General features: G+C 38.2%; 1 protein-coding gene across 1 annotated transcript in view; it reads right to left on the reverse strand.

Annotated features, from left to right (window-relative positions):
• LOC149932332 (uncharacterized) overlaps positions 1–21,591 on the reverse strand; it is an 81,509-nt gene extending 59,918 nt beyond the window's left edge. The window contains exon 1 of the mRNA XM_090155355.1: positions 21,074–21,591. Coding sequence (XP_090011481.1) covers positions 21,074–21,356 — 283 coding nt within the window. The 5' untranslated portion in view covers positions 21,357–21,591. The remainder of the gene's footprint in view (positions 1–21,073) is intronic.
• Between the last annotated feature and the right edge of the window lie 318 nt (positions 21,592–21,909).

The following is a 21,909-nucleotide window of genomic DNA, read 5'->3' on the forward strand; positions in this document are numbered from 1 at the left end:
ATATGTATATAAAGGAACGAATCTCCCCCAACAGCCGATATATCATTCAATAGGCGCTCGCCTCCGCCGACTCGGGAAGAAACCTTAAGCCTATAAAAAGGTTATTTTTTTTCCCTTTCCTTCCGAAGAGCGGAGCCAGACGAAGTTTTATTTACAAACTGTTATTCAATGTGGCTCTGCCTATATACGAATTGGCATCCGACTCCGAAGAGTGGAAAAAAGCGTAAGAGGCGGTAGTCGGGCTTCTTTCGTAACTCGAGTACCCCCCGCCGCCCGACGCGACTAAAACTAATTTAGTAAAGGAACCATTCTAGTTTGGCGGTATAAAATGGATGGCTAGATGCTTCGCGGTGGTGGAGCTTATCAGTCTACAAATCGGCGAGCCCGCACCTTCAGCCGGGGAGTCCAGACGAAGGGAGAGCGTCCATTCCAGGGAATGGAATATATCCCCGGGAAGGAGCGAATGAAGGATGGGGCTCTGTAACAGCGGCGGCCGTGGGTGGCCTCGACTTCTGTAACTCATCGAGGAATCGCAATTACGAACTAACATCGCACTCGGTGCCACGACAGGAAATTACGGAGCCAATAACATTAATCCAGAGACGCGCCCGATCTCGCGTCCGAAAGAAACCTCAAAAGCTCACGTTCATTTATATTGCATTAGTAGAGCTTTTCTTACGGAGACTCGCTTCGTCTATGCCATATTGCAGTGTAGCGAGCCGATAGTCCCTCCAAATCAAATAGGAATTGGAGGATTCAAATCCCCAAAAGTTAATTAATGGGATTAAAAAGTCACAAAAAGTAAGATTTTGTAAGAATTAAAAGTCAAAAAAAGTAAGATTTTGTAAGACTTCAAAGTCAAAAAAAGTAAGATTTTGTAAGACTTCAAAGTCACTAAATTAAATTTTTGTAAGAATTAAAAATCCCCAAAAAAGTAAGATTTTGTAAGAATTAAAAATCCCCAAAAAAGTAAGATTTTGTAAGAATTAAAAATCACCAAAAAAGTAAGATTTTGTAAGAATTAAAAATAACCAAAAAAGTAAGATTTGTTTCTCATATATATACTAACGATTCCAGGAATATCATATGCCCGAATTTCTGGACCTCCTAATGGCCAGGTTGATTGATTGTGGTGGACTTGATAATTCTAATCGATTCGAGACGTAGCAATGACTTAAGTACCAAACCAGCGAATATCATCCAAAATTTAAGATCGATCATACGCGAACAGAGTACCGCAAAACGAAAATATAGGTATAGAGATTTACTTTTCATAGACTAATGAATACAGGGATGTTTCGGCTCCCCTAAAACGTAAACAAGATGTCACGGACATTTAAGTACACACAATCACCCCTATGTATTAAATATATTTTAAATATTAAATTTAAATTTGAATAACTTTTCAATCATTTTGTTGATAAACTTAATAAACCCAAGAGGAATTTGATCGGAAATGAAGTTTTCGAAATAAATTTTTAAAAGAACCGAATTTTTCAAGTTACTTGGTTTTGGAAATAAGATAGCGAAACGCAAACACGTTAATTTAATTTGATTTTTAGGCCAACCGAATTTTTCAAGTTACTTGGTTTTGGAAACAAGGTAGCGAAACGCGAACGAGTTAGATAGCGCCTGTATCAATTGGTTCGAAATTCAAAAATAACGATAGAGTGTTGTCGTCTGATACGATTTTGAAAACTTGTAACGTCACATCTGTAGTGTTAATAGTGGCCGCCATGACAGTTACCGTTTTTTATCAATACGCAAATTACAATGGTGACGTCGCAGGGTTTCAGACGACAACACTCTATAGCACGTACGTGGGTTGTTGGGTCCCGCGAATTGGCCAGAAATCTCACTTAAAATTAAAATTTCTTTATGAAACCGAAAACGTAGTTCAGAAATGATTAGTACTAACCAAAAATATAATTTTCAACCAAATCGGTCTTCATTTAAAATCATTATGTACATTTAAATTCGAAAATCGCCCAAAATCACTAAAATGGGCAAATGCCCCACTTACGGGGCCCCCATCTTACAAATGTTAACAATATTTCCAATCGGATGACGTATCACGTGTCTTTGTCGTATGTATCTCTAACGATAAATCGTGCGAACACCATCGGCGGCGGACACAGTACATGAAATTAATACGGTTGTAGAGGGCTTAGACGACACGCAACATTAACTCTTTCTCGAAACCATTTCTGGGAACCGCTTACGCGTCGAGGCTGTCGCCAATTCTGACAACACCCAACTACACTTCGGGTAAAACAATAGTTCCACTTGAAATATGCGTTTGATGTGAAACTAAAAATACCCGAATGTAGGTGTTTTATTATTTATTAAATATCAAACTATACGACAAAATAACTATTTCTTTTAAATATTTCACTATCTTAAGTTTATTTATTAAGATACAAAATTACAAAAATACCGTTCTTATAACGAATAATTTTTAACAACAAAATAGGAAATATAGGATGCGATACGATCATTTCAGTGGCGCTGATCTCGGAAGATTAAAATTCAATTGTAGATTTCAAATGGCATTTTTTCCAAAAGGAAAATGTTGGTAGCGGATGTCAGTTAATAATAATTGTCTACAAGAGCTAGGAGATAAAAAAAAAATCGCGTACATGACAAAATCGGGATGAAAAGGGGAGGGATGGAACCGAGATGCGTACGTCGCTGTCGGTGCTACTAAATATCGTAGGGGTTATCCTTATCCTCGCCTTCGCCAGCGCTGCCAGGTAACCGTCACCTATCTTAGGTATCTTTAAAACGACCATAGCCTCTCAGCCTCTCGAGTGAAACCGGTTTAGGTACCGCGTCGATTTTTCACCTTGGTTGACGCCGAGACCAGATTTTGACTAACATTAACCTAATTTGCAAAAATAATTTCGGCTTGGACTAATCACCGTTCAATAATTCATGTACGAGCTAACGGGATGTTTTGTAACGCTGACGGGGATAAAAAAAAATATATCTCCAAAGTATTTGCTTTCCAAAAACGGGGTGGAGATAATGACGGAATTTTTGAATATATGTAAACTCACTCCGACAAAACCGAAGGCGGCCTATCAAATATTTTTTTCTTTTTCCCGCGCGGAATACCAAGATATTCCTATCAAACATTTTTCCAAATACAAGTACACCGGATTTTTTCCCGAGAAACATATTTAAATTTTGGTTGAAAATCGATGACAAAGTTTATTATTCTCCAACGCGTAGTGGAGAAAATTCTATACGAAAATATTTATCAAAGTTGTATTATTTGTATAATTTCCTCTTTCGCGAAAAGATTTAAATACGTATGCTTTATATTCAAAATAACGGCGTCGAAGCGATTGTTTCTTTTAAATTTGCCGTATACCTTTATTAAATAATTATTCTCGGATTAAAGCAAGCGTAAAAATATTAGGACAAACATTCTTTGTATAACAAAAGCCCTCATTTTCACGGAGAAGTCGAAATATATAGGTTAATTATTTGTAAAACAATAATTCAAACGAAAGTTACGATGTTAAGTTAATCAAATTTGAAAAAGAAAATACGAAATCCGCGTTGCGATAAAACTCGGGATAACCCGAGGAAAAACCCCAATACCATACGTGTCTAACAATCTTAACACATCGTGAATACGAAAAAAATTAGTTAGTGCCACCAGAAGTATATAATTCAGCTGATTTTTCGAAAATACGTTTTGGAATAAAAAATACTGAGGGGCAAAATATGTCATATCCTAGGTTTTTAAAACTCATATCTGGAACATAAATAAATGTTCCTACGAAGTTTAAATTTTACATAGGCGGCAAATTTTCATCTATACAACCATCAAATTTGAAAAATTCAAGTCTAATTTATTGGGCCTGGATCAAGAAAATCAGTCAAAAACAATTCCTTAATAGGAAAATATAATTATACAATAGACAATATTTTTTATATGATAGAATTAACATTTTCTTAAATATTGGATTTTAAGAGCCAATTTTAGTTTAAAAAATTAAGAAATTAACAATTTATTTAAAGTTAAATTATTTGACAATATTTCTCATTTTATTTGTTATTTCTCACTAGAGGCGCCAACATTCAATTGCTAACCGAAAGGACGTAACAATAATTCTGAAACTAAATAACTAGTATTTACGAAACATACTAACTCAAACCTCTACTTGGAATGCTTATCCTGCCGTATCGCGTATAGTAAGATCACTCTGACGGCTTTGGCACCGCCTACGAGATAAAAAATCCCCTTTGCGCGCGCTCCCCTCTCACGTTGTTGTTTGTTAAGTTAACATAGTGACGTCAAAAAAACCGTCAGCCACATCGAGACGAAAACCTGCCACGATAAGCATTCCAAGTAGAGGTATGGATTCCAGCTCAAACGTGTAGATACTTTATATGATATTTCAAGATATTGAAGGATAATAATGCAGGAGGATTCTTGAACTATAGGATTTTATAGGAATTATACTGAGTAATCGGTTTACACGCTTCCCGTAAGGAGTACCTACTCTCGGCGTAATCGTCGTGTACTCACTGTACTGGCAAAATGCGAGTGATCAGCGCATCTGAATTATACAGGGTTGCCACAAAATTTTGAGATTCAAATTCCCTGACTATTTCCTGTTTTCCCTGACCATTTTAAGAGATTTTCCCCGACTTTTTAATGCAAAATTTTTATTTTATATTTGACTTTTATCAGAAGTCAATAAATTTTTATGAACTTTTATTTCAGTAAAAAGGTTATTGCAATGTGGAAAAAATTAGCCAAACTTTCAAGGAAATAAATGATAATCATAGAATTTGTCATAGATCTGGTCTAAAAAATAACCTTAAAAAAGTGCCAAGATAAAATTTAATTCCCTGACTTTACCCCGACTTTTTACAAATTCTAAAAATTCCCTGACATTTCAGGTCCATTCTTAAATTCCCTGATTTCCCTGTTTTCCCTGACGTGTGGCAACCCTGTTATAGGGGCTGATTGGTAGACTTATCTGGTCAGAGATACGTAATGAACTTCTGTCGATACTTTGATAGAGAAAAAAGAATCAAAGCGTAATGGGCATCCTCCCGTCAGAAAACGGGTTCTGTGTTTCCCTACAACAGGTGAAACGCGCCCAGACTTCACAGAGCGCCAATAGCTGGTACTACTAATTATAGCGGAGTCCCCCTACGCGGGAGACTCGTACGCGTCACGCCGCGTACCATCTCGCGTGGAACAGGTCGTGGAATACACGAACGCCACTATATTAAAGGGAGTTAATGGCTTTTTTGGAAACTTAAGCCGGGTGCGCGCATTTTGAAACACGAGGAGTTGAGGACGCGGAGGGCACGCTATAAATCACCAGTTCGGGAAAAAAGGGAACGAGAGAGAAAAAACATTTTTTATAATCCTCGATTATATCGTAATGTTAGGGCGTTTTTCATTTTTCGCGAACTTGGTCGTCTTTAAATTCACGACGTTCTTCGGCGCTACCTAGCTCTCTCTCGGCGAGGGCCGCTTGTACTTAAGGAAGGGGCGCCCACGACCCTCATATTTCTCGACTGACCCCAGCCTCTCTCCACCGGGAAACCCAACAAATGTTTCGCAGTTTTCCCCCTTTAAAAAGCCGTCCAACGCGAGTGCGCTCCGCTGTCTGTCTAACACCGAATAGATAGCGGAATAAATTGTTTTAACTACTTTGCCAATGCGTGAACGGGATAAATTTCAAGTCTTTGAATCTGTTATATCGGAAGTTTCTGCAAAGGAGCGGTTTAATTTCGTGTTTCTGAATCCGTTTACTTTCATAGCAAATAGCGTATGTAACATAATTACTCATAAGTGTGCCTCTGTTTAACATCTCTGTATTAAAAATTGAAATGAGACCTTGTTTCACAGCCACCCAAGAAAATACGGACTAACGTCGCGTAAAACTGGTTTTAACTTCCTTCCCTCCCCGCCAGAACTAGTTTTGATGACGATAAAACGGTCATCGACTGGGAAGTGACGTCAATTACGTCATATCCCGTGAACAAGGTCTCATTGAGAAAAAGTTTTTACTGGCACACTTATGAGTAATTATGTTACATATGCAAATAGTAAATAAATTTAATTCTTTCGGTAAGGTATGAACGGGCTAAATTTGAAGTGTTTTCACTCAAATATACATCTGTAATATCGGAAATTCCCGCTAAAGAGGGGGGGGGGGTTAATTACGTATTTCTCGTTTCGCAAGCTTTACTATGGCGTGTATTTTCATAAGAAAACTTTAAAACTACGCTGATTTCAATAATGAGAAGAGTAAAGATCCAAAGCTAAAAACGCCAGCGTAAAAAACAAGGGGCCTCCGTCGCTTAATGAGTAATTCGTTTACCACCCGGGGCTTTTCGTACAACGGAGCCAGCCTGAAAGAAGCCGTTAATTCGCGGAGGGGGAGTGAGCTATACTAGACGACAGAGTCGCCTCACGTCGAAAGATTAGTCTGGAAAGTCAAGCCCGGCTGCGGCTAAATCGAAGTTTCGAATAAGGACGAGTATAGTATAGGGGCGGAGAGGGCTCCGAAAGGAGGAAACAGACCGGGATGGCGCGCTGATGTAGAGAGAGTGAAACGAAATGCGCGGAGAGCGAGGGGAGAATCAAATCAGCGTGACGCCACTCTCTCGCATCCTGGTTCTTCCCCAGTGCACTCGCTAAAACGGACCATTTCCAAAACTCCAACGCGAGATTCGGCACGCGAAATACTAAAATAGCGCTACTACGCGTTGATTAAGTTCAACCCAAGGTTCTTACCCAAGTTTGCTAGAGATTTTTCTCAACTACTAACTAAAATATAGGACGTGTTCAAAAGGTAGAAGATAATCTAACCGTGTTGCCTTAATATTATCAGACTCAAATTCCCTGACCATTTTAAGTTATTTTCCCTGACTTTTTACATTTATCAGAAGTTAATAAATTAAATCACCTTCTATTTCAGTACAAAAGTAATTTTAATGTTAAAAAAAACCTTTTAAGGATCTAAATAATAATAACAGAATTTAAAAAAAGTGTCAACTAGGAGCAACAAACGCAGCACACCGCACAAAAGGAGAACGCAAACCGTCAAAACTTAAAAAGTCGTGCATTTTCTCTCGTACATTTTTCATTGGTTAGACGCTTTAGCGCCTGCTGTCGTCGGAAGGGGAAAACTCGGAAATTGTCTTCCCCCCGCCCGTAAAACGTTCAGCGTAAAGGTTCGTCCAATGAAATTTGTACACAATACTGCTATAGCGTGTTAAAGGCTAGCTCCTTGGGCGGGAGTAGTGGCGTAGTCCTGCAATCCCAAGCGTCTGGGAGGCAGAGTTTGTGGATGGCCGTGTGAGGACGACCACCAATCCCCCAACGGGTGGTCGGAATACTTCCGCCATGGGTATCCCCACCCCTGTCCCCGTGTATCCCCACCGTTAGCGTGGCCGTTACACTTATCTCACCCTGATTAATCTGTTATTGTGTGCTGGTGTCTATAAAAAAAAGGCTAGCTCCTTGTGTTTGTTGCTCCTAGGTGTCAAGATAAAACTGAATTACCTGGTCCTTTACCCTGACATTTGATAAAATTCTTAAAATTCCATGACCTTTCCCCGATTTTTAGGCCCATTTTTAAATTCCCTGATTTAACTGACGCGTAACAACCCGGTAACAATGCGCTACCATTATAGCTAGAAACCACCTTCCTTGTTAAAATTCCACGTAATATAAATCTCTCTAAATCGAACCTATTAAGTACTAAAAAATCTTAGTTATCAAATTAGCCAATAAAACGCATCAGGCGCCTTCAAACTTAATTACCGAGATTCTAGACAACGGCGAAACCCAGAATGCATTGAGTTGAACAGCTCCATTAGCGAATAAATCAATAACTGACTGAAATAGCATTCGCGGTAGAGAAAAAAACTGAGCAACAAAGTGTATAAGAAAACGTGTCGAAACCGGTGACAGTCGCGCGGGCTTCTGTCATTAGCAATCGGAGATCATTAGGCGCGCGGGGTCGGCGAAGGGTAGCTCCGAACACGAAAATATACTTGGAAAGCGTATTTACATCCGCGCGTGAAAGAGTCAATTTAACCCTCAAAAAAGGCGAACGGGGGAAACTCACCTAGAAACAATGGTCACGCAGAGACGCGGGGAGTCCTTGAAGGGCAATCTTCTTGACTGGCTAGCGTGCAAAGCCTTTCACGGAGGAATGGCACATTGCGAAACGCGAGGGGCCCAGCCGGGCAAAAAACTGTTTTTCTTTATTATCTCATCCGCCCAACATCGCGAAATTTCGAGAATTCGAGATTGCAGAAATAGAGGAATGGTATAATTTCCGAGGGATATCCCCCTTCACTCTCGCTCCCGCGCGCCAGACAGCCCCCCCCCCCCCCGAAACTAAGCGGGAAGATCAAAGGGAACGAACGCGTTTATGGGGAGTTTCTTTTTCGTTTGAATCGAGGTTTGAGTTTAGTTTATTACGCGTAAACAAACAATTCGATATCGTTTAGCTTTCTCAGTTTTAAAACTGAAAAGATTAGGGATGAATCGATATGGGTACAGCCGATATATCGGCTATCCGTGGCCGATAATGTCGACCGATATTAACAAAGTTGTCTATCATAACAGTAGTGTATATGATCATATCATTGTAAAAGACGGTTCAGTACACTAATTTTTCATGAAAAAGTTTGCAAGCGCGTATTCGAATATGTTTTTTTTTTTCATTTTACGTGATACATATTTTCTATCACAAATCGAATATCGTTGTTTTTATTTGTTTACACTCGTAACCCCCGGTCTAAAAGCTTCTGAAGTCTGGCGTACGTGGCGCGGCCAATCAAATAAAATATTATCGTTAGTTAGTTAATAGAGAATTGACTTATTTTTAAATGTTTTTCTGAAAGTATTTTTCTAATACCGATATCGGCCAATAACGATACCGATAGTAGAAAAATAGGCCGATATATCGGTGAATCCCTAGAAAAGATAGTCCTTTTATTGACACAAAGATTTGGATTAATTATTGTAGAATTTCTACATTTTAATTGTACTGAGTAAATAAAGTTTAATTTTTAATTTCTCAATTCTGAGTATATACACAGTCGCCTTACAAGAAACTAAGATTAATTATACATTTAATATACACATCAATTCAATTTCAATTAAGATTTTGGGTTAATTTTACGCGTAAACAAACAATTCGATATCGATTAAGTTTCCTAGTTTTAAAACTGAAAAGATAATCAAACTCACTTGGATAAATATTTGAAATAATTATTTAATATACACATCAATTCAATTTGAATTAAGATTTTGGGTTAATTTTACGCGAAAACAAACAATTCGATATCGATTAAGTTTCCCAGCTTTAAAACTGAATAGATAATCAAATTCATTTAGACAAATATTAACATACACATCAATTTTATTTAATTAGGATTAAATACGTAAAGTATTTAAATAAAGGTAAAATATTATTCTTGGGATGAAGAGACGATAAAACAAACGAAACGCTTTGAAATGGTAACCGTCAATTTCCGTTACCGTCTCGCAAATCATGTTAAAATCTTTCTATCCAGCATCTATTTCTTGAACCGTTGAAATAAATTTATAATAAGGTCAACCTTTCGAATATTTCTAAAATATATACAAAATATCCATGATATTAATCAGCTAGGCTGTACAAAACCTTCTCTGGCTGGAGTTGAATATTCCCATTGGGTATCCGAGTCCATACAGCCTCCAAAAACCCATTTCCTAACTGGCCCCAGAAAGTATACAGCGTGGTATATTGAAGCATGGCCCATGATTGAAGCACTTCGCGAATGACGAGCACGTATTGTAGCCCCGATCGAATTATTTAGCGGAGATTTGGGGGCCAACGAATTAACCCAATAAATAACACGCATCGCCAAATACTTTTGACAATTACATGATGTCCCCCCACCCCGATGGCCGTAATTGAGTAACTTCGCCGACGAAGAGTTTAAAAATATCCCGCCGTCAATAAAGCGAGCTGGATACGGATTAAAGCGTCGGTGTTTACCGACACCTACCGACCTACGGATCCCCCGACCATCTAGTAGACGTTACAATCGTTTCGCGCGAGTTAACCGTTACCATGACGACGCCTCCCCCACCCCGGGGATTGTAGGCGATATAGTCGGGTCGGGGTCAGCCGATTGTTCGCGGCGAAGCGGCCGCCGAATTCGCCAAAAGGAACCGCGGGACATCGACCCAACTATCACACGCGAAATGGTCCCTCGGTACACACCTTACATATCCTACAGATTTGTCTTTCACAAAAAAAATTTAATGAATTTTACACATTTTTACTAAACGTGTACATTTTAAATTTCATTTCGCGTGAACATATTTTTGACATAAATCATTTGGTTTTGTATTAAAAAAAATAGTTAAATTAGTTTGTATAATTTAATAATTAAAATTTAATTATAACAGATAAAAAATGTTATACGAAAACTAGAAAATTTGTATTTATACGATTATATAGGATAATTTCTGTTGGAATTACAGGAAAATTAAGAAAATGTTATTTTTAAATCGAGTAAAAACAATTCTCCAAAAATAGGAAAAATAAAATAGTGAAATTATGGGAAGTCATAGGAAGTCATAGAAAATACAAGAAAATTTATAAAATCGATTAACCATTTAAAATCTGAATCGACGCTTTTCGTACCGACTGGCGAGCCTGTCGCAAATTCCTCAACCATCAATAAATAAAAGGCATAAATGTGGCAGCTGGATAGGAAAGATAGGCGGGGCAATTTTTTTAAGGGATTGTCTTTCGATATTAGAAACATCAAACGGCATCCGAAAGACTCCCTAGCCTTGTAGCCTTAGCCTTCCACGCTGCCAGACTTCAGAACTTAAAAATACCGATAAAAGATGGTGAAAAATTAATAACCTATTATCGGTTCTGGCTCGTGGAAAAGAGGGTGGTAAGGGTGAGATTGCTGAAAGAGGGTCCGGGGGAGAGCGTACAGAATCTATATACTTTTGGCTCTCCCAATCTCGATACCGCATTTCGAAAAGAGAAATAAAAATCGATTTTCCTCTCTCTCGCTCTTCTTTCGCACTGTTTGTCAAAACTTTCTTTGAGCCTCCCGAGAAAATTTATTCCTGAATGGAGGGAGAGTTTCGACCGATGTAAGGAGTCTGGAGACCGGGTATACGGGAGAGGGGGGGAGTTAAAGGCGATAAGACTTTACCTATCACCCCCCCCCCTCCCGAATTGCACTAAAAAAAGACGGGGGAGGGCGGGAATCGCGCAAAGTGGAGTAAGAAACGTATATATAGGAGAAGGAATTTGCTGACAAAAAATATGGCAAAGTCGACGCGCCGCCCGAAAAAGCCGGCTGGGCTAAAAAGAATCCAAGTTCAATTTTGCCGACATCTCTCTCTCGGGGGTCCATAAACTTCGATTTGGAAGCGGTATAAAAATGCTTGATTTATAGTGTTCGCCTAAATTACGTCTATTCTTAACAGGGGAAAAATTAAATTCATAATTAGCGGGTAATTATAATTTCAAGGTTTCCATATATCTGAACAATAATTAGGGAAACGGGAACTTTTCACGTTATTAATAGGGTAAAATAGCAACCGAATAAGGACTAGAGGTCGGGGACGGTTAATCATTATCCATGTTTAAATTGATTTTTTTCGGGAAAAAAATGTAAACAAAGAAATTTACCGGTTAATATTTCGGAAAATGATTAAAAAACATGTATTATTCGGAAAATTTGAGCTTTTTTATCGATTAATTTTACAAATTTATCGAAAAATTAATCGGATAATACAGAAATATAAATTAATCGGATAATACAGAAATATAAATTAATCGGATAATACAGAAATATAAATTACTCGATCAAAACGTTTTACGAATAAATTTGAGAGCATTATCTATTGAATAAAAGTTAACCATCACCGACCTGTAATAAGGACCATTGTTACATAAGGGTTGTCACAGTTTTTTCACATTCAACCCTGTACACAAAATTAAATCTTTATTTGAACTAAACTACCTCAAAAGCTGAATTAGTTTTGTAATATTATGTCCCAAAAATTGAGTTAGTTTTTAAATACAACTTAGTCCACAAGTGGCTTTTTGTTGCAAGTATCGTCTCACGATAAGCCTCAGTTTTGAGCATTTATAAAACTGTCCTTTAACAGAAATGGTACCATCGGCTTAAAATATTCTTACAAGCACCAAATTTCGATTTTACGATAGATTACGACCCTTGAAAAATAGGAGCTTTTTAGGAATATTAGGGAACCCGGTGAGATACGCCGTAAATTTGGAAATTATCGTTCTAATTAAAGCCAATAAATTTATCCTCTAATAAAATTAAATAAATTTCGTCGCTTAAGAACGTATCGTTGTATTTAAAATTAATCGTAATACTTTGACGGTGGCCTCGATTCCCGCTTTGATTGAATTCGCTTAGGCGCATTTAAAATTTAATAAGTTCTCGTCAATTATTGCTCGGAAGGTTTCCCCAAATTGGAAGCGTAATTTATTTAGCGCCATCTAGCGAAAGACGGCGCGTTTTAATCTAATTTCCCGCGTCTGGACGAACGAAAATAAAGCGAACGTGCCACGGCAAATGTTGGGCTCTCATTACTTTTCCCGGAAAGCAGAGGCCAGCCTACATTCAGAACACCCCCCCCCCTTAATTTGCATAAATACGGTCAACGCGACCATCCAATCGTATCCCCCCCCCCCCCCCGCATTTTTAATTTCAATAGAGTACTCGCCTTACCCTCGTATTTTATTCTAGCCTACCAGTATTTTCTAAACGCTGAATAATTAGGAACGGGAAGAGTGTCCTCGAATTTGGCAAACCAACTTGACGCAATATGTTACAAATATAATTACTCATTGCGCAGCGGTTATCAAATCAATATTTGATAGTAATCGCGCAAACAAAGAGACAGAGAGAATTGATCAAACGAGCGTATTTGAATTGCCTTCAACTCGGGGAAGGTGAAAGAACTTGGATGAGGAGAGGGATATTTTATATAGAGTCTTGGTACGTATTACGCAATTCTAATCTCGCCTACTCACGCCTAATTGCGTAACTGAATATGATTATTAAGCCTAATTTTTAATGACAGGATGGGGATCTTGATACGGCTTATTCACACGATACAATATTTTGGCAAAACATTGTTCGTCAACGCGGGTCGTAAACTGAGTTGCTATTTTAAATTTAAATATTTTCACACAAACGCTTGTGTATTTTCGAACCTGGTTGGCCAACAAAGATGTTGACTAGTGGGAATAAGGCTTTATGTATTTCCATTTTAAAACACAAAAGGTCTGCTTAGCTAGCAGCCCAAACTCGAGCCTCTCGTGTTGGCTGATAGATAATTAAATTTATATTTTTAATACTACGAAACTCGCATCCAAATGGTCCCAAAATATATAGGTATTACAGGGAAAAAAATACCAAAATAGGATAATTATAGGATTTTACTACGATAAAAATATCAAAAAATCAAAAATAATCAGCTAGGCTAATACCCAAGTCATCGAGCGACTTTTAAAGCCATTAATTCAGGTGGCCGGGTTACAATGCGTAGGATGGTAACAGCAAGTCCTTCATGCCACGCTAGTCAACAACTCCCTAGTCCTACACAAACTATTAACGTCAACAAGTTTTATTGGTAAGGGGAAACCGAAGAGCTCGAGGAAAAACCCCTCGCAAACTCAACGCAAAAGCAGAAATTACGAGTTTTCACCCAGTGTCACAAGTTGGGATCGAACCCGGCTCCTCTGGCTGGGAGGCGAAAGTGTTAACCCCTTCTCCACCCTATGCAATAAGACAAACTAAGATATAGGGCAGAAATTTGCTCCACAAATGCGAAAATATATTTAACTATTGGTGAAGAACTTTGTTATATTTTAACCAAATATGCCATACAAAAATTAAGGGAACCTGGAACCAACATAGGTGAAAATCCCGTACACTCTAGAGAAAAATTATTTTAAAAATTTTGAAATACTCTTGAAAATTGATTTTCGAATCACTTTGCAATTCAAAATCTCGAAAAATTGGCACGGACCCCTCGTAAAAAAATACAAAATACGTTAAAAATTAAATATTAACTATATAGGATCGCAAAAAGTCGGGCTAAACGCAAAAATAATAAAAAGATACTTTACGCCATTACTCTTCGTTCTATTAAAAAGCGTTTATATTCGGCGCGAATCAAATCTGAACCTTATGTATGGCTGTTGGTCGTAATTAAAGAGCTTTTATTCGGCGGGCTGCGGGGGACAATAGCGAGACCGAGCGGCTGAATATTTGGGATAAACAGAATGATAAATTAGGAGAGAGAGAGAGAGGGGGGATCGAAACCACTGTTTCGCCTCCCCTCCACATTGTTGTAGTTGGAATTCCGTTCACCCCTTCTACACTTTTTCTACTCCGTCTTCTCCGGCTCTCTCCCGACTAAAAGAAGAATAGGTTTGATAGCGGCGCTTTTCGGGGGCGAAATGAATGCCTAGCTCCGAAAATAGCGGAGCTTTCCCGCCGATTTTCCCTAATAACAAATGGTTTTTCGCGAAGTATCCAAGAATAACACACCACTCGAGAATTCTCCGTTCAGGATCTACAACTATTTCGCCTAAAAACAGAACGAAGAGAGAGAAGATTTTTACAAATCATTATACGTATACGAAAATGTCTCCCGAAAAAATGTTAATTTGCGGTCGTCTTTTTCTCTCCGGCGGTTAATAGTTGACAAAAGAGCTTCTAAAGAGCGAAAAACGCCCCGAGCTTTTATATTTATAGATATATTCCCGGGGATTATATAGAGAAATAAAGACTACTCCTTGAACCCCCCCCCCCCCCTTCGAAGAAGAATTGTTTCCACTTCATTGTTAAAAAGTTTGCCTTTGTAATAGAACGAACATCTCCCTCTTGGTCCCAAGACGGATTACCCGCGCTCGGCTCTTCCGTCCTCGCTATTACGGAAGAGACATCTCAGGGGTTCGCCCGCGGGGGATCAGTCTCGCGCCCTGTCTTTACCTAACTAAGAAGAAGATCGCTTCGCCAACGCCGACGATCAGAAAGTTTTCCTCACTTTTATAAAGTTCGCGTTTCTAACGTTTCTTTCAACAAAAAAAATGCCTTTCAAAAACTTTAACGAAGGTTACAAAATCTATATTTAGAGAAATAAATCTTGATTTTCACTTAAAAATAGAATCTATTTAACCATTTTATCACAAAAATATACTATTAGCAGGGCCCCCACTCAAATCTTCAATTTTTTTATAGGAAAAATAGGATTATATTTCTATAAATATAGGACTTTATAGGACTATTTTTACAAACTTATAGGATTTTATGGGACTATCTATGCTATTTAATTTACTAACTTTATGCATTTAAAAACAAAATCTATTATTTTAGATAAATAAATCTTCGATTTTCACTTAAAAATAGAAACTATTTAACCATTTTATCACAAAAATATACTATTAGCTAACCATGTTAACAATAACAAAAGTATAGACTAGGATGACTTGGTATAGGAATTTATCCTATAGCTAAATCTAGCAATTTAACTGAGTGGCTGGATTTGAAATTGGCAAAATATCAAAATTATAGGATTTTATAGGACTTTTGCTAAAAATATAGGATGTTATAGGAAATTTTGGAAAATATAGGATTTTATAGGAATTATAGGACCTCTGGGGGCCCTGTAAATATATTTTTTTCTATTATAAATATTTAAGAATACAAATTTTACAGTAATATAATACAAAAGAACTATCCTTTGAAAGTAAAATGTAATTTAGAGAGGTAAGCATTTTAATGGCACAGCCTCGGGGATAATATCTCGTTTACAAGCGGCAGACTTTTCGTAACGAATTATGCAAGTTTTCGTCGCTTTGGTCTCCAGGGTGACCACGGAAAAGCCCAAAATTGTTTGGCCGATTTTTAGGTTTTTAAAGGAATTGTTTTCGAAAATGTTTGTTTTTAATCGCGGTTTATAATAAATATAGATTTAAAATCGAGGGGTCGGATATTTGCACATTTCTTCGTATGGGATTTTAAACCCCAAAGTGATTACAGAATTCAGAGCACGATTTTCGTGTTGATTTCAGAATTTAATAATAGTTGATTTTATAAAATATCTTTACGCTTGCCCAACTTGTTGAAATGTTGCCCTGGAATAATTCAGCCAATGCCTAAGAATGAGTTCATAAGCTCTTTAGTGGGAGAGAAAACGGATCCACAGCTGAAGCGGGGAGGCAACATTTCAACAAGATGGCCAAGGTTACTATTTTCGCCGAGATTTCGGCATTTTCAAGATTTCTTAAATAATTTCTCTCTAGCGTGTACGGGATTTTTTTAAAATACTTATGCATAAAAACCCTATGGTTTTAAATGGAATCCTTAAACTAATTAATTGTGGGACGATTAAAACATGTAATTGCAATGGGTTAAATGCAAACCAATTCCCAAAAATTTAGGAAAAATTATTATTAAAAATAATTATAGAATGTGATTGGAATAAAAAAGAACAAATTGTAAAAGAATTTTTTTTTTAATAAATGCTTACCTGCTTGACAGGTAGGTTTAAACGAAAAAAATAATAAAAATAACAATAATAATAATAACAATAACAATAATAATAAAAAAATAATAATAATAATAACAATAACAATCAGCTGGGCTAATTAGGCTAATTTCGAGATGTGGAACTAATTTTCGCCGAGATTTTGGCATTTTAATAAATATTTCTTAAATCATTTTTCTCTAGCGTGTACAAGATTTGTACGGACCCCTCGATTAAAATGCTTATGGTTTTAAATGGATTTTTTAAAATAATTAATAGTCTTAGTCGATAATTCAAAATAACGGTAAAAAACGCCGCCGATCAGTTTAGTAAAACATTTTCGGCGGCGTAATCGTCGGCCATTTTCGGTATGGAGATACAGGACGGAAGGCAGGCAAGGCTGCCAGATTTCGATAGACCGAAAACCGCCAACTCTCTCAAATGTTTTCGTTTTCAAAACGAAAATTTTGCGGCGTAGCTATCGACTAAGACTATTAAGGGATGATTGAAACACGCAAATAAATTACCAAAAATTAGGAAAAATTATTATTAAAAATATTTATAGAATGTGATTGGAATACGTGGAAAATATAGGAGTTTTCACGAACACTTAAGAAGTTTATATCCAGTCACACGGTAAATAATACGAAAAAGCATATAAGCATTTGGGTGGTCAACGAAAACGCTATAAGACCGTCGAGCGACGCCTTGTTTGATCTTTGGACGGGGGTGTAGAGAACACGGAGCTGCTGGGTAACTTGTATATCCGAAACTCAAATTAGTTGACCCTTCTTTGTTTACGTAAGGAGGAGATGGAGGGGAAAAGAGAACGCTGACTGCAACGGCACCGCGCTGCGGTGGAAAGTAGAAGTAAAAAGATGGCAGACATATATATCAGGGGGATGGACGATTAAACTCAAGATGTACCAGAGCGCGCGCGGGGGACGGGGGGAGTAAAGCGCGAGACGCGGCTAACTTATGGTCAGAATCTTCGATGCACGAAGCGAGGGTGGCTGATGGAGAGAGAAAAACTATTACGGATCCTTTCTCTGTTTACTATAACCTACCTCCCCCAACTTTAATAGTATTATTGCAACGTTTTTTAGGCCTTAGCGAAGGAGAATTTTTGTTATAGAGGTTAAGGCAAAAAAAAAACCGCTTTCAACTCGCGTAATGTTATCGCTGGAATTGGTCTCGCTATGGTCGAATTGCCTTCGGGTCTGTACCGTTTCTCTCAGTGGGATTTTTAACCTCTCGGTAATAAGCCTCGGTCGTGACTAAACCATTAATTTCGCGCGGCTAACATTACGTCGTACAATACTGGGCCGCGTTATTCGCTACGGTACCAGGCGAGCTATTTTTCTTAAGAGAGCGATACGATCGGATATAATTGGAAGGCTACTAAACCTTTCGCCGAAGAAATGTACCGTGAGGCTTACGAAACAAAAGCTAAAAGGGGGGGTCGAGGGGGGGGGGAGTTTTTTCACAATCAAATTCCCTGACTTTTCCCTGACCATCTCTGGAGATTTTCCCTGACTTATTTTGTGCCAAGATTTTGTATTTTTTAACCTATGTTTTAGCAACGGTTTCCTATTTGCAACCGAAATTAATTTCCCTGACAAGAGGAGCCGGATTCGATTCCAGCTTTTGGTACTGGGTGAAAACTCGGAACAACTCCTTCCGCGTTGAGTTTGCAAGTTCTCTCCCCACTGGTTTAAGGGGTTTTCCTCGAGCTCTTCGGTTTCCCCTTCCATAAACACTTGTTGAGGTTAACGGTAAGTTAGTGTAGCGAGCTGTTGGCTCGCGTGGCTTGCCACCACCCTCCTACGCATTGTAACCCGGCCACCCGAAATTATGTCTTTAAAAGTCGCTTGATGACTTAGGCCTAAGCTGGTGCCTTGGGTATTAGCCTAGCTGATTTTTATTATTATTATTCCTTGATTTTTAGACAAATTTTTAAAATTCTGACTTTTCCCTGATTTTTATACGGATATTCAAATTCCCTGACTTTTCCAGGTGCCGTGGCAAACCCGGGGGGGAGGAGGTTTGTTCCACGAGTGGGCGGGGCTAATGATCCAACCAAAAAAACCCGCTAAAAATAACGTCATTGTCACGTGGGATGTTAAGAATCTTAGTTAAAACGATTAAATTCAGAATTTAAGAGACCAATTTCGATATAACCATAAGAAAGTATGATAAAACTTCAGGAATGTTCAATTGCTAGTTATGAACGAGTATTTATCAGTAGTGGTACTGTTCGAATAACGGGGAAAAACATTCACAATGTCAATAAACTCAACGCAGTACGTATTACATCCAAAACACTCATCTTTTCCTTTTATAAAAACCAATAAATCAAGTGTATATCGCCTTCTATAACAGGGCCCCCACTCGAATCTTAAAACTTTTTATAGGAAAAATAGGATTATATTTCTAAAAATATAGGACTTTATAGGACTATTTTTACAAAATTATAGGATTTTATAGGACTATATATGCTATTTAATTTACTAAAGTTATGCATTTAAAAACAAAATCTATATTTAGTGAAATAAATCTTTGATTTTCACTTAAAAAACTATTTAACCATTTCATCACAAAAATATACTAGTAGCTAATTATGTTAACAAAAAACAAAGTAAATTTATACTATAGCTAAGTCTGGCAAATTAACTGACATTGTGAGTGGCGGGATTTGAAATGGGCCAAATATCAAAATTATATTTAGAGTTTTTACTAAAAATATAGGACATTTTTGAAAATATAGGATTTTATAGGACCTCTGGAGGCCCTGCTATAACACGAAAACCCACTGCTCAGTGTAAACAGATTTCTCTAATAAGAATTTATCAGTTAAAACCAGAAAAAAAGCAAAAAAAAACCCATATCTACACAACGTCTGACATGTACAATAGACCAAAACGTGAGTGGGTGTTACCTAACATTTCGATCAATCGTCGTATCTCGTAAACTTCACCCTAGCTCCCGGGGCTTCGTTCAAAAGCGAGATCGGTGGCGATCCCGCGATAAATCATCGGGAATCGTACAGTAGGTCGGCCGTACGGGCATAATTTAGGCTTACGCAAGATGAAATGGAGTGAGAAGCCCACGATGCATCAACTGGCCTTCAACCCCCCCCCCCCCTCCCTTCCTCCGCAAACCAACTCTTCACCCTATATTTATAAAATTTATCTTTATTCCACCCGATATATAAAAAAAACCTATAGTTTGGTAGGTACGCGTAGCTCCGAAAAATCCCATAAAACGTGTGATATTACAGCTTGTGGATGCGCGGAACACGTATAAGCGTAGTCTAGTCTAGTGGAATGAAATTTGTTCCGCATGGAGCTCTTACCCTCTCCACCGTGTATTATAACAAAATTATCGTCAGCCTTATTATATAACTAATAACAACCTACCCCTAGAATCTACGTCCAAAAATTAGAAGAAAGTTCACAGATGCGTTAAAAATATATTTAGATTAATTCAAAGTACACTTTAGAATGGACAAACAAACGCGTAAATTCAGAGGTGAATTTCGTTATTTTAGGTCTGGATTCTAGTTACAAAAGTTGCGTAAATATTATGATGTCAGTGGTTTCACAAACACCTATAAAAACAGGTTTCCCGACCACAGTACGAATCCGCAACATGCCCGAGAAGGCTTAATCGTAAAATAAATTGGAACGCAGCCCTAATCTACTTTTTATCCTACGATGATCTCTTCCAATTTTTCGCAGCCTATTTATGCAAATTGAAGATTTAAAATTCCACTCTTCAACGCGAAAAAAAGACTCGCGGCTTTTCTATTTGCAAAAACAGATATTCGATTGCGGGGAACAAAATTTTATCTACTGTTCTTCAAACCCCCTCCGTCCCAGGCACCGTACACATTTTTAGAAAGACAATATTTGCTAGTTTCAATTAATTATTTACCAAATATTCTTTTAAAAACTCGGTCTATTAGGCAATTAATAATCAAAAGACAAGCGGGGAAGCCGATAGAAAATAAAAACCGATATGATATCAGTGGACTACGATAGACGAGTGCAGATAGACGAACATTTAGCGTCGTACATATACATAAAATAATATAGCAACGTATTCGCATTTTTTATAAGCAGCTGCTTAATTCTTAAAGCTGGAAAATCGGCCGCGAGTTTAAGGTCCTTAAATTACATCCAAGGAAGGCCAAGGCCTACAGCAATCCGCTATTACCCATTGTTCAAACGTCAGGCCTAGGCTCTTCACACTCGCGAAACGCGAAAGCAGCGCATCGAGCCGAGGCTTATGATCTCGGAGGATTGTGCAGGATTACGTACAGTTTTCCAATTGAAATAAATGCGTGCCGTTACGAGTTTAATTTAGATACAATAAGGGTTTGGCGAGCTTATGCGGGTCTAAATTTGCAAGAACTAAGGTTTTCCTAGGCCCTTGTCACGGATTTTCACACGAAACTGCGCCTAAGAAAATGGAGCCTACCTTTGGATATCGGGGATACGGCGGCGGATTTCCATGATTCGGGCGATATCCTCTGATCGGGAGACTGCCTACTAGCACCGGCTTTGTGTCCGTCACTAAACCTTGGAATTACGGCTGTAGGTGAGTCCGAAGACGTAGGGCTACTCTTTTTATTCGTGGCCGCCGAGGTACTTTGTTGCCCGCCGCTGGGACGCATCAAAGCAACGACGGGGATGGTCGCCTTCATCGGGCCGGCGGTCGCGGGCGACGCGTTCCGGCGAACCCACTGCTGTTGGCCTGACATCGCCTTCAATTCTCTCGCTCTTATTTGTCCAAATAAAACCAAGTTATTTTATTCGCGCGGTGTTAAGAACGCTGGCTACCTAATTAAAATCATTTGCAATAATATCGCCAGAAAAACCTTGGCGAAAATGAAACGGGAATATATCGATATAAAATGTTACGCTTAAAAAACAAAACAAGCGACTGAGATTACACTAGCGCCTCCCCCGCTGTGGCCTCGGTTAGAAGAACGCGAAGCGAGAGCTGGGATGATTCTGGCCGGTAGGCAGCGTTGCCAGAAGCCTCAAAATGAATTATCGTACGAACTTTGTAAAAATATCGTACATAATGAAAAATTATCGTACACTAGGTATATGGCGTAGCTCGCAACCGAAACGGTTCTAGGTGGCGCTGAAGGTTTCATATCACTTCTTGGGTGTGTAGCGTCTGCTAGAATGGAAAATGCGTAAATCGGGTAGTGAATGCTTTTCTTTATTGTATTGTAATAATAAAGTAAGTTATTTCAACGGATAAAAATATATTTTCATATATTTCCGCGAAAGTTTTAAAACTTT

The sequence above is a fragment of the Leiobunum rupestre genome, chromosome 8 (genome assembly GCF_980474605.1).
Source record: "Leiobunum rupestre chromosome 8, qqLeiRupe1.1.hap1, whole genome shotgun sequence".
Classification (NCBI taxonomy): domain Eukaryota; kingdom Metazoa; phylum Arthropoda; class Arachnida; order Opiliones; family Sclerosomatidae; genus Leiobunum; species Leiobunum rupestre.